At 45.9% G+C, this 14,876-nt stretch overlaps 1 protein-coding gene across 1 annotated transcript in view; it reads right to left on the bottom strand.

The window, feature by feature from the left end:
* Tln2 (talin 2) overlaps positions 1-14,876 on the bottom strand; it is a 414,048-nt gene that overhangs the window by 117,433 nt on the left and 281,739 nt on the right. Inside the window, exons 17-22 of the mRNA XM_052187919.1 lie at positions 13,694-13,802; positions 12,006-12,214; positions 11,409-11,507; positions 5,138-5,305; positions 3,229-3,523; positions 901-1,067 (exon numbers count right to left, since the gene is read on the bottom strand). Of these exons, the coding sequence (XP_052043879.1) occupies positions 901-1,067; positions 3,229-3,523; positions 5,138-5,305; positions 11,409-11,507; positions 12,006-12,214; positions 13,694-13,802 (1,047 nt within the window). The remainder of the gene's footprint in view (positions 1-900; positions 1,068-3,228; positions 3,524-5,137; positions 5,306-11,408; positions 11,508-12,005; positions 12,215-13,693; positions 13,803-14,876) is intronic.

The raw sequence follows: 14,876 nt of genomic DNA, 5'->3' as shown, positions 1-14,876 counted from the left end.
AGCCCTTGGATGGAGCATGCTGGGAGGGGCTGGGGAGGTCACAGGGGTAATTTCTACAGAAAGACCCCAAGGGAAGTTTGCTAAAAGCCGTGAAGAGAAGTCCTGTCTGAGAAAGACAACTGGTACCCAACTTCAGAGTGAAGCTGGTGCCCTTGCCTGGCAGAGTAGATGGCACCACACAGCTGTAAACACTTTGTGCAGTTCCATAGCCCCAGTACCCTGGTACTTCAGCTGAACTGTCCTTAGCATCTTGTCAATTTTACTTAGATACACAGGATTCTAAAGCTGGGAAAGGCTGAGTTAATAGTGGAAGGATGTAGCCATTTTCTCCCCTTGAGACAAAATATGATGGGTAATTTTGATGGTCCACGGTGGGATTTAGAATCACCATGGAAACGCCCCTTTGGGCACACCTGTGAGGGAGTATCTGGACTGAATCATTTGAGGTAGGAAGGCCCTCTGTAAGCATGAGCAACCCCATTCCACAGGCTGGGTCCTAGGCTAAGTTAGAACTGGAAAGGCAGCTGAGCACCAGAATCGACCTCTCTTGCTTCCTGAATGTTGATGCAAATGTAACGATACAACTGCTCCACCACCATGAAGAACCGGGCCCTCAAACTCTGAGCCAAAATAAATCCCTCCTCCTTTCATTGGACAACTTGTTGCAGCAGAGAGAGAATCTGCGATGCTGGTGTTCGTAGCTATACTTCACTGTCTGCGCTAAGTCAGCCTCTCTTTCTCGTGTTCAACAACTCCTCCCCTACCTTAAGTATGTTAGGTATCACGAAGCCATTCAAAGAGGAGAAATCCAGACTCCATCTTTCACTTTTGTAGGTAAGCTTCAGACATTAACAGTCGACAGTGTCTACATTTCAGGCCAAAAGACCGTTTCAGGCCTACCTTTGCAGCTTCCACCATGCGGGCGGTAGAGTCCGCCAAGAGCTTTGCGGCCGCCAGGAGCTTCTTGGAATTCTCCATGTCAATCTCAGCCTCCGCATCTGACCTCATGGCATTGACAAGATCTGATGTGGCCTGGGCCAGCACCCGGGCTTGGCGCACCATCTCACCTGGAGGACAGGATGGTCAGTGTGGGCTTTTAGTCACCATTCTGTCTGACCTTGGTGGTCAGAAGGGACTTCTTTGTTTTGTTTTGTTCTTATTTCCTGTTGTTATTTGTTTTAAATAGGCTTTCCTGTGTCTCAGGTCAGCCGCTAACTCTCTGTATAGCCAAGGACGGTTTAGATTCGCCAATTCTCTTGCCTCTACTTCCTTAGCGCTGGAATTACAGGCTTGCTCCCAAGGCCTGGTTTATGAGGTGCCACAAGCTGAACCCAAGGCCTCTGTGCACACCAGCCAGGCAGTTTACCCAACTGAGCCACACCCCCAGGTCCTGGTCTGCAGCTTTTATTACTACTTGTCCTTACTGCCCATGTGACTTTACAAAAGCCTATTTCAACTTTCCTTGGGTAGTGGAAAGGCTATTAAGACATAACATTACAAATGAAATCACCCCAGGGAAAGGATTCCCAAAGCTTTTTCTGAGGGGAGACAAGCTTTTATACATATAGGCATGTGCCAAAATCAGTGTGGTAACTTCTGATGGCATTGTGAGACAGGAAAAAAAAAGAGACACAGTGGGAAAACTGATGAAATTAGAATACTATGGGTAGCTAATAGGGACATGCCCGTGAACGCTCTGACAAATGTGTCACGAGTTATAGAAGAGGTTAGCAACGGGAGGAAGTGAAGAGGTGGGACTCTGCAACTTTTAAGGAAAGTTCAGAACTATTCTAAAATAAAAGGTTTATGGAAAATAAGCCAAAACAGAGAAGATTAGCAGAAAATCCAATTGTACACAGCATTCTAGGTTGGTTAGTAAATTAAGAAGCATATAAAAGAACATACGATAATTTCCCCAAACACCTGCCAGGTCTGTGGCACACACCTGGAATCCCTGGACATCACTGGCTAACACACAAGGCCAAGACTAGCCCTGACTACAGAGGAGAGTCTGTCACCAAAAACTAACCAAACAAAAGGACCACCACTCCAAAGCTGTTACACAGTATGGTTATACACTGGCAAAGCAGACTTCTTTTGGTAGCCGGTAGGGTTTTTGGAGAGAAAATTTCATCAAGAAGTTTAAACTTCAAAATCCATGTATCGGTTGGCTGGGAAATTTCACAGAAAGGCTTTGCCAGCACATAAAACTCCAGAAGCAAATGAAGACACATTTTCAAGAAGTCTTGATGTAGGAACATTTTTGTAAAAGACAAACAAACTGGGAAAGGAAACATCTGTTAACAGATAATCAGTCAGAGGGCAGGAGGCTAAGGCCAGCAATAGAGCGCCTGCCTAGCGTGCAGCCAGAGCCCTGGTGTGAGCCCTGACCCCGAGAAAAACACGCAGCTAGGCTACGATGGTGCCTAAAAAATGGAAGGCTGTACTGCTATGAAAAATCAGCTGTATAGTTGGACATGAAAAAATTCATATGCAGAGCACGATTATATTCATATATACTGTGATAGGAACTCCATCTAACCCTCTACACACAACCTTTGAAAGGTAGGGATGTTTTGATAAAGGGGAGAAACTGTGAGGTGATGGTAGGCTGACCTGTCCGCTACAGCAGCCAATTTACCATAGGTGAGTACAGAATAACGTGGTCGGTTCCAGGGATGCGGAGAGCACAGTGACTGGATACATTCAGAATTTACAAAGGCATGCTGCATATATAATTTCAATTTGCAGCATGAGAATATTACAGTATATTAAAACATCCCACCCTATGTCCCCTAGGAAATGCTAACAAGGGCTGTGGTTTGGGTCCTTCCTTCAGTCCCATCTGCTGTCTTCTGTCCCTTCTGGTTCTCTACAGTGACCTTGGGGGAGATCCCTAGTGGACCTTTAAATAAATGTCTTCATTCCAAGTGTTGTTCCTGTTTCCTTTGGTGGCTGCTCTGACTTTACCAATTATGCCCTGTATATGAGACAAAAGGGACTTATTAAAATTATAAATTCAAATAGTGAAATTCTGATGAGGTTTTTAATTGTGTCCCTGGAAGAGAATGTCGGGATTCCTGGATCTTCTCTGTGCCACCGTGAGGAAATTTGAGATTAAGGAAGATGCACTGTTGGCTCTTGCTCCAGAGGTCACCTAGAAAGTGACCGTCAGCATGAGGAAAACCCAAACCATCTAATCCCTCCTTTCCCAAGCCAGTGCCTCACCAGCATCGCCCATGGAACTGAAGATGCTCTCAGTGACACACATGATGGTGTCAGTGGCCTGGTCGTAGCGGCCAATGGGCTCGCCTCGACTGGCGAACTGCCGCACATGCTGCAGGAGGTCGTGCAGGGCCTGGCTGACCACGCTGGCTGCTGCGCTGACCTGCTTCAGGAGCTCACTATCACCGGTGGCCGCCTGGCAGGCTCGGACACAGTTTTCCACAGAGCGGTCCACCAGCTTCCCCGCTTCTATCAGCTGCTCCTGGCACACAGGAGAGCTGATGGTGGGGCTCACCACCTGGAAAGACACGGGCAGACTTACTGCAGTGGATGTTCCTGGTGCCCTAGGGTTTCTGGCATCTCCCTCAGGTCCCTTTGTGCTTCACTTAGCACACATACCAGGGACTCAACTCATCCAGCCGAGTAACCTCTACACTCTTAAACTTTCTTTGTGATTTGGGAAATCCTGCTAATCAGTCCTGCATGGCAGTCCGCATTACCTGATACTTAAATAAGCACAAAGACCCGATAGCTATATATGCTTGACCTCAACTGACTATCTAAAATAATTGCATATTTTCTGGAGGCATCCAAAATGCTGCCCGTGTTTCCTCAAAAACTAGGGAAAATCTGTCAGTTACCGTGGACTCCAGGACCAGCAGGAGGATCGCTAAGGGTGCCTCTGGATGCTCCAAATCCCATCGGAGGAGGTGGGGGAGAGGTTTGGGATGTGGGGGAGGGTGTGGAGGGGGAAATGCCAGTCCTTCAACCATTTATCTACAGAGCTAGAGATGGAATGCCCAGAGCAGAAGCCCCGCCCCACCCCCTCCTCAGGGAAGCACACACGCATGATGGCGCATGACGGTGCATGATGGGGCATGATGGTGCATGATGGGATGGGAGGGCACCTGGGAGCAGACAGGTCTAAGTCATAACCCCAATTCTGCTGCGTATTTCCATGGCTGAAAGCACCTCACTAACACAGAGTCACCTCAGCTTTCTCATCAGTAAATGAAGGCTAACGGTGCCCAGGACACAGGTCTGCTGAGAAAGCCCAACCAGGTGATTCTGACACAATGAACACAGCCTGGAGCTGCTCACAATGCCATAATGAATGGACCTCCTGGAGAAGCTGTGGGTTCAGAACAGCAGAGTGCCATGAATTGCAAAGCCCCCCCCCCTTTTGCTTTTTATTCCCCTCTCTCTGCTGAGAGAGTGTTTCTGTGTGTAGCCCTAGGTGTCCTGGAACTTGCTCTGTAGACCAGGCTGGCTTCGAACTCATAGAGATCTGCTTGCCTCCAGAGTGCTGGGCTAGGGTTAAAGACATGCAAAGCCTCTTTTATGCACTAGAAATAAGACTGACTGAGAGGCTGGACGGGAGACACAGTAGTTTGCATCTAACAACAGAGAAGCCAACAGTAAAAGCAGAATTAGAGAGCTTCCACTAAGGCCCTGTCGTGGCTGGGCGGTTGTGCTGGCGCGCAACTTTGATTCCTGTTCTTGGGAGAGAGAAGCAGACAGATTTCTCTGAATTCTAGGCCAACCTAGCCTCCCAATAGTTCCAGGAGAATCAAGATACATAGTAAGACCTTGTCTCCACCCCCAACCCCTTGAAAAATAAATAAAGAAATAAGAAAGAAAGAAAGAAAGAAAGAAAGAAAGAAAGAAAGAAAGAAAGAAAGAAAGAAAGAAAGAAAGAAAGAAAGAAAGAAAGAAAGAAAGAAAGAAACATTGAAAACCCAAAAACCCAACCAACCAACCAACCAACCAACCATCAACCAAAACAAAAATCCTATTGATGTTCCCCAAAAGAAGACATCTGAAGCAAGGTGCAGAGCTCAGGCTACTTAATGACTGGCGGCAGGTGAGGGCGCATGGCACTGCAGGGAGGGCGGCATGCCAGCTGCCTTACCTTAGCACACGCCACAAGCTGTGAGGTGGAGAGGGCACACTGGGTGGCTGCGGCGATCACTCTGTTCTGGAGGACGGTGTCTTCAGCCACCTGGGCCACATTCTTTGCCTTGAGTACTAACATGGCAGCAGCGTTGGCGACAGCTTTAGCTAGACTCATTAAAACGTCCTAAGAAAAAGGGACCAAAGTTATTTATTATTTCCCTTCAAACCCTAAAACTGTGTGAAGTGCACCCAAACTCTCTATTTAAATTCCATTTGTTTTTTTACAGTCATTACCTTGATTTTTTCCCCTTTATTTTTTGAAAAGACAATCCACCTTGCAAGAAACTGAGGAAAAAAACTTGTATTTTGATAACAAAATATGGACACTGAGCTACACAGGTTTCAACTTAGAACAGGTCAGGGCTGCGGAGATGGATCAGTCAAAAAGCACAAGCAGCAAGACCTGAGGCTGAAACCCCAGAACATTAAAAAAAAAAAAAAGCCAGCATGTCAAGCCAGAGACACACAGATCCTTAGAGCTCTTTGGCTCAGCCAGCCTAGTCTAACCAGTGAGCTTCTAATCCAGAGAGAGACTCTGTCTCAAAAAGTGTGATTGCAAAGTGACTGAAAGAGACATTTGACATTGAACTCTGGTGCACACAGAGTTCTGGAGCTGCTCACCGTGGGTTCAGTGCATGCCTATGTGTATGCCTACCAAAAAAAAAAAACCCACATGCACACACATATAAACACATTCATAGATCCTCCAAATACCACACACAAAGAAAGCACCAAAATAAAAAAATTAAACAGAGGAAATGGGAAGGATTTAACTGGCGATTCACATTCATGTTCTCACACTGATCCTTGACTCTTGTATGCTTGATGGATGTGTGACATCAGGAGAAGCTGAAGAGATGCAACAGGTAGGCATTAAATCATGGCCTCTGAATCATCATGCCCCTGAGTAAATTGAAAATTAATCTTTCAGATGCCTAGCTTGTTTGGGCATCCAAGTTATGATCCAAAAGTCAGAGGTCCCTCTGCCTCCAGAGGGCAATGTAGGACACACACAGACTAATTCCTGGCACCAATTCCGAGAGCTGGAAAGCCAAAGAAAGCCAAAGACTACTCTGAACATATTCCCAGCATCTGGAACCTTCTGCATAGGGACTGGATTATGCAAAGTAGAAGAGAACTTGCATAAATTAACTATGGCAAGAGGACGAGGCGCAGGGGTATGCCTCAGTTGGTACACTGCTTGCCCAGCAGATATGAAGTCCTGGGTACCATGCCTATGAACTAGTTATGATGGTACCTGCCTGTAATCCCAGCACTTGGGAGGTAGGGCAGGGGACTTGAACTTCAAGGTCATCTTGGGCTAGTCTAATTGGTAGGATAGCTTAGATGTCATGACACCCTGTATCAAAACAACAACTATGTCTAACTACAACTGCTAGGGGTGCATGAATTTAAAGTTCAGCTTATGAAAGTCATTCTGCCTGCAAGAGGGACAATCCTTTGATCTGGACCACCAAATCTGTCACCTGTTTGACCTGAAGAGGAGCCACTTTTACACTTAATTTACTTCAGTGCTGCAACTACTCGGAGCACCTTATTTGATTTAGAAAAGCTGTTCCTAACGCCCAGACCATTGTTACTTTGAGTAAGCCTGTTAAGGCTTCACTCCAGAGGAAATGTGGTCAAAAGTCTTTAATTATTCATCAGATAATATAAAAAGCATGCTTGGTTCTAAACGTCAGGGGTCCCCATCAGCTCTTTACAATGAGAGATTTTATGAAAAAAATATTGGAAAGTGTGTCTAGCCTGTGTAGTTTACAGCAGTGAAGAATACACTCAGCACAGGCAACGCTAAAAAGTGGCAAATAACCTAAAGAAGGTGCTCTGTGGCCTGGAGAGATGGCTGCTTAGGGAAAAGACCCTGACCGTTAGGCCTCATGACTAGAGCTTGTTTTCTGGGGTCCACATAGTTGAAGAAGAGAATGGACTTCCCAAGTTGTCTCTGACCTCCACATGTATACAGTGGTGAAGTGGTTAAGCACGAACACACACACACACACACACACACCAAAAACACACACATAGGTACACATGCACAAATGGAAAAAAATAGAGAAAAAAAAACCCACTTGATTTTAAGATAGACAAAATCAAAGTGCCCTTAGAGGATGCATTTACTGTGGCTTTTCATGGGTCTATGACAGTACCCGGGTGTCCAAGAAAACGCTGTAAAACAGCGTGACGCTTTCAGAAGTCAAGGGGAACTTGTCTGCTGTGCACCTGCCAGGAGTTGTTCCCAACTTGCCGCCCCTTACCACCCCTACAGATCTTGGACATTTGTCTCTGAATTCTGGTTAAAAGCAATTTGTACATAACAATTACTAACAAAATTTTAAGCATAACTTTCTGAAGGTGACAAAAACATTCCTTTACTCAGGGACCAAAGACTGGGTCACCTGCAACCACAATTGTCACAAAGGACTTGGTTCAAGTCATTGAAAGAAATTCTCTTTCTGTTAATTTTGTCCAAATATAGGCAGGAAAAGAAGGGGAAACTGCAGTTATAGCTGCTGGCCAGTCTTTGTCAAACTTCTCAATAAGCCCACTATTGGGAGGTTGTGTGAAATAAATCCTTGTCAGCTCTGGGAACACACAGTACATTGACAACCCAAGAGAAACTTCACCATGGGCCTCAAGACTCAGGAGAACAGAGCGGAAATGCCGAGCCAGGTGGCTCCATGGCTGTAGGAGGCGGCTGGGGAGGACCGTCCTACCACACTAGTTCACTAGTTCCCATCGACACACCCCACCCTCTGGAGCATTCCACCTTGTCTCTGAACCTGCCTCCTAGCATGGCCAAAGAGAAGCAGGCCAGAGGCAGGGCCTGCACCTAATCACGGTGGAAACAAGAGAGGAAGCAGAGCTTCAGAAAACTTCAAGGGTAAGTCACGTGCCTTATGGGAATCCAGAGCTTCGTCTCTAACACCCTCAGTGTGGGCAAAAGTATGCTTTTTGGGTGTACACTTGACTATGGAGACCACGTACAAGCTCAGGTGCCATCCCTCACAAGCCGTCTACCTTGGTTTTTGTTTGTTTTGAGACAGAATCTCTAGCCAAGATACGTTTATCAATTTGGCTGGCCTGTGAGTCCCAGGGGACCTTCCTGTCTCTGTCTCCCCAGCCCCGACTTTACAAATACACATTACTATATGTGCACAGCTGTAAACATGAGCACTGGGGATCCCACTCAGGTCCTCGTACTCTGGTGGCAAGTTCATCACCGACTGCACTATCCCCCCCAGCCTCCCACAAGCAATACTTCTGAGGAAGTAAACAGAGTACTTAAGATAATGAACCCTAGCACCAGCAGCTGAATCTGATATAGACCAAATTCCTATGAGTTATCCACCTAGGAGAACTGTCTGGATGATATAAAATGCAAGCCCAGTACAATGATAGCATGGAGATCTGGAAAGGACTCAGGAAGGGGACAAAAGCAGGGTGAGTGGGGTGTGTTACACGGTCTGCAGTGAATTCTGCATAGTGAAGCAATTCCTGGAAATCCCGGTATAGAAATGACTTCCAGGGAGCTGTGACTAGCACCCAGCCTATACCATGCATGGACATCTGACTGACCCTCAGGAAGTGAATGGGTCCTGTGGTCTTAGCCAGGAAGGAGACATAGCTACCTGTATGGATGAAAGTGTACCTTTCTCTTTCACACACACAATCATGATTTAGTCTATGTGACACATCCTGTCCCTATAAATGGTATCCCGGCTAGTTTTATGTCAACTTGACACGTGCTATAGTCATCTGAAAGGAGAGAACCTCAACTGAGAAAACGCCTCTGTCAGATCCAGCTGTAAGACATCTGAATTAGTAATGATGAGGGAGGGCCCAGTTCATGGTAGATGATACATCATCCACCCTGCATTGGTGGTCCTGGGTTCTATAAGAAAGCGAGGCAATGGAGCAAGCCAGTAAGCAGCACCCTCCATGGCCTCTGCACCAGCTCTTGTCTCCAGGTTCCTGCCCTGTGTGAGTTCCTGTCTGGCTTCTTTCAGTGACAGACTACAGTGTGAAAGCATTAAGCCAAATAAACCCTTCCCTTCTCAAGTTGTTTTGGTAACCCTAATTAAGTGTCATGCAAAATGGCCGCCCATGAGGTAAAAAACCAGAAGGTCAGGGGAAGCTAAGGGAGAGAAAGGTGTTTGATCTCTTTCTAGAAAATGTTATGATATCACTGACCAATTAAGAGGTGGTCAAAGGGGATGTAGCAAAAAAAAAAGGCATCCTCTTGCATTGTGGGAAGGATGTATTTATATCATATCAAGCAGTTGATAAAAAGATGTCTGTTATTTCAGGTCAGAGAGATGGCTCAGTTGTTAAGAGCACTGTTTGCTCTTCCAGAGCTGAGTTCAATTCCCAGCAGCCACATACATCTATAATGGGATCTGATAACCCTCTCTGGAGCACAGAGGTGCACGAAGACAGAGCAAACAAACAAAAAACAAACTTTTTAATATAATAAACCTTTTTTAAATAATATTTTTCTGAATTTGGGGGGTATATGTGATGTCAGTTCTTATACACTGAAATTTTGTGATTTCTGATGTCTATATCAGTGTTTCACATATAGTTTCATATTCTATCATGATTCAGTAATTTAGAAAACATTTTTTTTTAAAGTAAAGGCCAGGAGGCCATGGCTGGGGCTATAGTTTACTTGGTAGGATGCTGGCCCAGCATGAGGAGATGAAGGCAGGACGGACAGAAGCTCACAATCAACCTCGGACACAGAGGGAGGGGCAGCCAGCTCCTGCTACCGAGACCACACTGCAAAGACTGAAATAAAGGCAGCCAGGTGGTTCAGAGTGTTTGCAGGTGTTGCAGAGGACCTGAGTTCAGTTCCCACCACACACTCTGGGTGGCTCAAAACTGACTGTAAGTCTAGCTCCAGGGTATCTGACAGCTTCTTCTGGCCTCTTGAGGGTACCCTCATACACATGTACACACACACACACACATACACACACACACACACACACAAATAAAAATAATCTGGTGAACTTCAATTGAATCATCATACAATGAACTTGATAGATTTGGATAAGGGAATCCTCCAGGGATCGTAGCTTAGAAATTTAATATTCTAATTGGGATGGACTTATGTATTACTTGCAAAATCAGTGATTTAAAAGAGGAATAAGGTTTCCTGGCTTCCAAGTATGTGAGCAGAATGCATACTGGCCTAGAGCCTCAGTCTTAACACTTTTACTGTGGGGTGGGGTTAGGAGGGAACAGACAAGCTGAGATACTGTCCGAGCTTCATTGTGGTGAAACTGGCAGTGAATCAAGCCAGCTGCAAACAGTAGCAACAGCTGCTCAGCAGAGGAAGGGCAGCATAAGACTCTAGTATTGAAAAGTCAGATCACAAAAATGACTTCTCAGTCAGGGTCCACCCAAACTCTTGGCCTTCCTACACAGCAAGACCTGAGCTCAGGCTTCAGGTGCCTGTTGGATTAGCCTGAATTAAATACCCAGATCCTACTTTAGGAAATACAATAATCTAGAAAATGCTTCTTTAAAAGTGAAGGCCAGAGTTGGAGATACAGCTCAGTGTGTAGCGTGGTGCTCCCTGTAACCGCAGTCCTGGGGAGGCCGAGAGGGGCAGATCTCTGGGGTTTAACTTTGGGTCAGCCTGCCTTAATCAACAATTCCCAGGTCCGAGCGAGAGACTATCTCAAAAACCAAAACAAGATGGACAGTATCCTGAGAAATGACATCAGAGGCTGACCTCTGGCCTACACACACACACACACACACACACACACACACACACACACACACACACATGTACTCATACACAGGAGCCCACCAGCACCAACATAAAATGACAAAAAGAGTGAGTCCACTGAGAGCTACTCCCTACAAAATAAAACAAGATTTGCTGAGAATGGTGAGTATGGAGGTCGGGTGGCCAATACAAAGGGATTCACAATTACTGTATCTACTTTTATGTTTATAAAACGCCCAAGAAACTGGTGAACAACCAGAAAGGCTAAGTGTTTTGGAGGACGATACACAGTATCGGTGACCTGGTTTGTTTACATTAAAAATAGATACATTTAATTGGCACTAAAAGACCTCCCCTTGGATCTTACTCTCAACAACCCCAGGAAGACCAGGCTTTTGTTCTGACACATACTCCAGACTCCTCACTCAGACACATTTCCAAGGCTGGGGAGCCGCAGATGTCTTACTTGGAATCTCTCGTCTGTCTCGTTCTCTCCGATCTGTCTCAGGAGATCTCCACTGGCTTGGCCAATGCTTCCAGCAGCAGTCAAAACAGTCTGTCGAGGCTACAAACAGAGAACACGATCTGCTTGGAAAGAAAATGAATTTCTTCCCGCATCTCACCACATATCAGTACAGTGAGGCATTCAACAGAACAGCTCCCCTCCACACAGAGGAAGATCTTCGGTTGTATGCCAGATAGGAGGAAGAAACTAAATCCTGGTGAGATGCAAGGAAACTCTCATCAACCAGTAACAGGCGGACGTACTTGAAATTTCCAATGAATGAGTCTTGTGCATTTAGAACAAAGCTGGTTGATACAGAAGTTCAGTTGCAAACCTGTGGGTATGCCCTTTGTACTAGTTAGAACGGCTTTCTACTAGGAGCACCCCCTCCCCACCCCAAGGGTTGAACCACAGGATCTGACCCGCTTCAATAACTCTCCGTTCTACCCTGTGATATTTTCTCAGGATGGCAGAAACCGTTCCGGAAGCCAGAGCTCCACAGACCTGAAGGGATACACATGTCTCATCTGAGTGCGACTGAGTGTCCTCAGAGCTCACCTCTCCAGAAGCAGGCTGCACAGCCTTCAGCAAATCAGACACAGCTCCAGCGAGGGTCCTGGCAGCTCTGAGAAGGTCTTCCCCACTGCCCACGTCATCGTCCATGAGGGCCGCCAGCAGCTTGACCCCCTTGGACATTTCGGTCAGGTTGGAAGAAATTGTAGTGATTGCACAGCCCACGGCTGTGTAGTCAGTGTCTGCAGGGTCACCTGAGACCAAGACCAAAGGAGAGTGGTGACAGGTGAGAAGGGTCTAGCTTGGCAGGAGGTAGGCAGGCCTGATGAGACTTTCTCAAAACTCCCATTAGCAGGAGCCCGCGCCCCACCATGTAGTTCTCAAATATAGAATTCTAAGGAGCTCAGTGAAATGGACATCACCCTGACTCCAAGGTCTTCAATGAGGTTCTCTCACCTGGAGGTCTCACATACTGAAACAGTGAACAAAGCTCCTTTAGAATTCTAAAGCAAAGGAACTGAATTTGAGGGGACTAGAAGGAACTGGAGTTGGGGGTAGGGGTTGGAAATGGAGAAAATATAGTATACTCTGATATGAATTCTCTATGTCTATATACATACACATACCTCTCTCTCTCTCTCTCTCTCTCTCTCTCTCTCTCTCTCTCCCTCCCTCCCTCCCTCCCCCCCTCCCTCCTTCCCTCTCCCTCTCCCTCTCCCTCTCCCTCTCTCTAACAAATTCAAAGTAGTGGCCAGTGAGATGGCTCAGCTAGTAAAGGTGCCTGACAGGTCTGTTGACAACCTGTACTGGTTCCCTACACATCCGCTGCTCTCCACATGTGCACTGTGGCACACGTGTGTAACCCCACCTCACTCTGATGTAATGTAACTAAAAACTACAAGAAAAATGCAAAGCACATCCTTGCAAACACAAAGACCCAAGTTCAATCCCCAGAACCTATATTAAAAAAAAAAAAGTCATGATGGTATAAACTTTTAATCCCAATGCTGGTGGAGTGGAGTTGGACACACTGCTGGCCAGCTGGTCCCGATTGCTTACAGAGTTTCAGGCCAAGGAGATACCCATCTCAACACAAAAAGGACTGCTTGAGAAGAGACATCTAAAGTTGTTCTCTGACCTCCACTCACAAATACACACAACTCAAATTCTGAAGCATGCATCTACATCCCATGACCCCAGTTCAGGGTCACTCTTCTCCTGAAAACACTGGTATACTGCAGACAAAAGCCCAGGTATTTCCTGGCTTTCACCAGACAATGTGAGGTTGGGAGTCAGGCTACCCCAGAAGACACAACTACTGGACCAGATAGGCAAAGAATGCATGCTTGACATCTCCAGGCCCTTTCTAGACTGTAAACTCTCCAAAGGAGAACCTGCCCTCAAAGACTTTAAAGTATGCTCACATGCTGATGGACAGTAAGGAACACTGAGTAAGTACTCTTGAATGATACCTGCCATCAACAAACAGGAATTAGATGTTTCTTACATTTATCTTGGATCATTTCAAGTAAATGCTTAAAGCAGGCCAGATATTTCAAATCATCCTATCTTTTCACAGTATAGCAATCTGTTGCTTCAATGAAAATGACTACACACACACACTCTCTTTCTCTCTCTCTCTCTCTAATGCACACACACATAGAGATATACATAGATACAGGTATCTATAACACACACACACACACACCAGCACAAATTACTCAGGGACTTACCAGCCGTGAGGTTGACGACCGAAGCTGTTCCAGCTGTGATGGCATCGACTTGAGAGTGAATTTCATGCTTGGATTCATCCACTTTGTTCTGAACCCATACCCTAGATGCCTGTAAAGCCAGAAAATGGAACAACACGATCACAGCACTGAACTGTCCAAGAGACCAGGGAAGTTAAGCCATACAACGAAACTAGCATGACTCTCCTTCCTAGGCCAGCAGTGAATATGCCCAAGTCATTGTCAACAACATCCTGAACAGGCTTCTTGTGTGTTTAGAGATGTTAAAAAGAACATTCTCTGTATCTCATACTATAATTAAAATGTATGTTTATAATACTTAGGAAAAATAATCTGATATGGCTATATCTAATGAAGACAACTGGGAAAGGGTCAAAGATCACACATATCACTTCCTCTAAGATCCAGGGAACATTGTGGAAGAGGGGGAGGAAAAAGTGTAAAAACTGGAGAGAAGAGAAAATATGGTGGTTTGAATGAGAGCATCCCCCATAGGTTCAAATGTTTGATTACCCAATCCCCAGTTGGTAGAACTGTTTGGAAGGGGCTAGGAGGCTTGCCCTTGTTGGAGGTGGTGTGTCACTGGGGTTTGAAGTTTCAGAAGACTGAGAGAGCCTCTGTCTACCTCCCGCTTGCAGAGCAAGACGGAGTTTTCAGCTGTTCCTGTACCATGCATTCATCCTGGCATCACGGACTCTAACTCCCTGAAACCATAAGCCCATTTAAATGTTTTCTTTTATAAATTCCCCTGGCCATGGGGTCATAGCAATAGAAAAGCAAGAGAAGTAGAGTGCTGTAGTATGCTGTCCTCTGGGCATGACATGATCATGACCCTTTTGGGACATTTAGCAGTTAGATTACTTGAAACAGACTTGAACAAATCTGGGTCCATCAGGGCAGTTACAAAGACTCACAAGGCCTTGCCCATGCTGAGGATTGATTGGCAATTACTGGTTGCTGGAAGAGGAGACATTTCCTTTAGTGCTGTTGCTGCCAATAAGGAGCTCTTATATAACCCCTCACACATGCTCCTATGAATAAGCCTGCTGAAGCTCACTGGTTAACACAACAACAACAACAACAACAACAACAACACAAAAGATGACCAAGTAATGAATGGGCCCAACAGGAATGGGAGGATAATGGGGAGGCAATGGGGGCAAAT

Source organism: Apodemus sylvaticus, chromosome 7 (assembly GCF_947179515.1).
Source record: "Apodemus sylvaticus chromosome 7, mApoSyl1.1, whole genome shotgun sequence".
NCBI classification, from domain to species: Eukaryota; Metazoa; Chordata; class Mammalia; order Rodentia; family Muridae; genus Apodemus; species Apodemus sylvaticus.
This window is presented reverse-complemented; position numbering and strand designations above follow the sequence as displayed.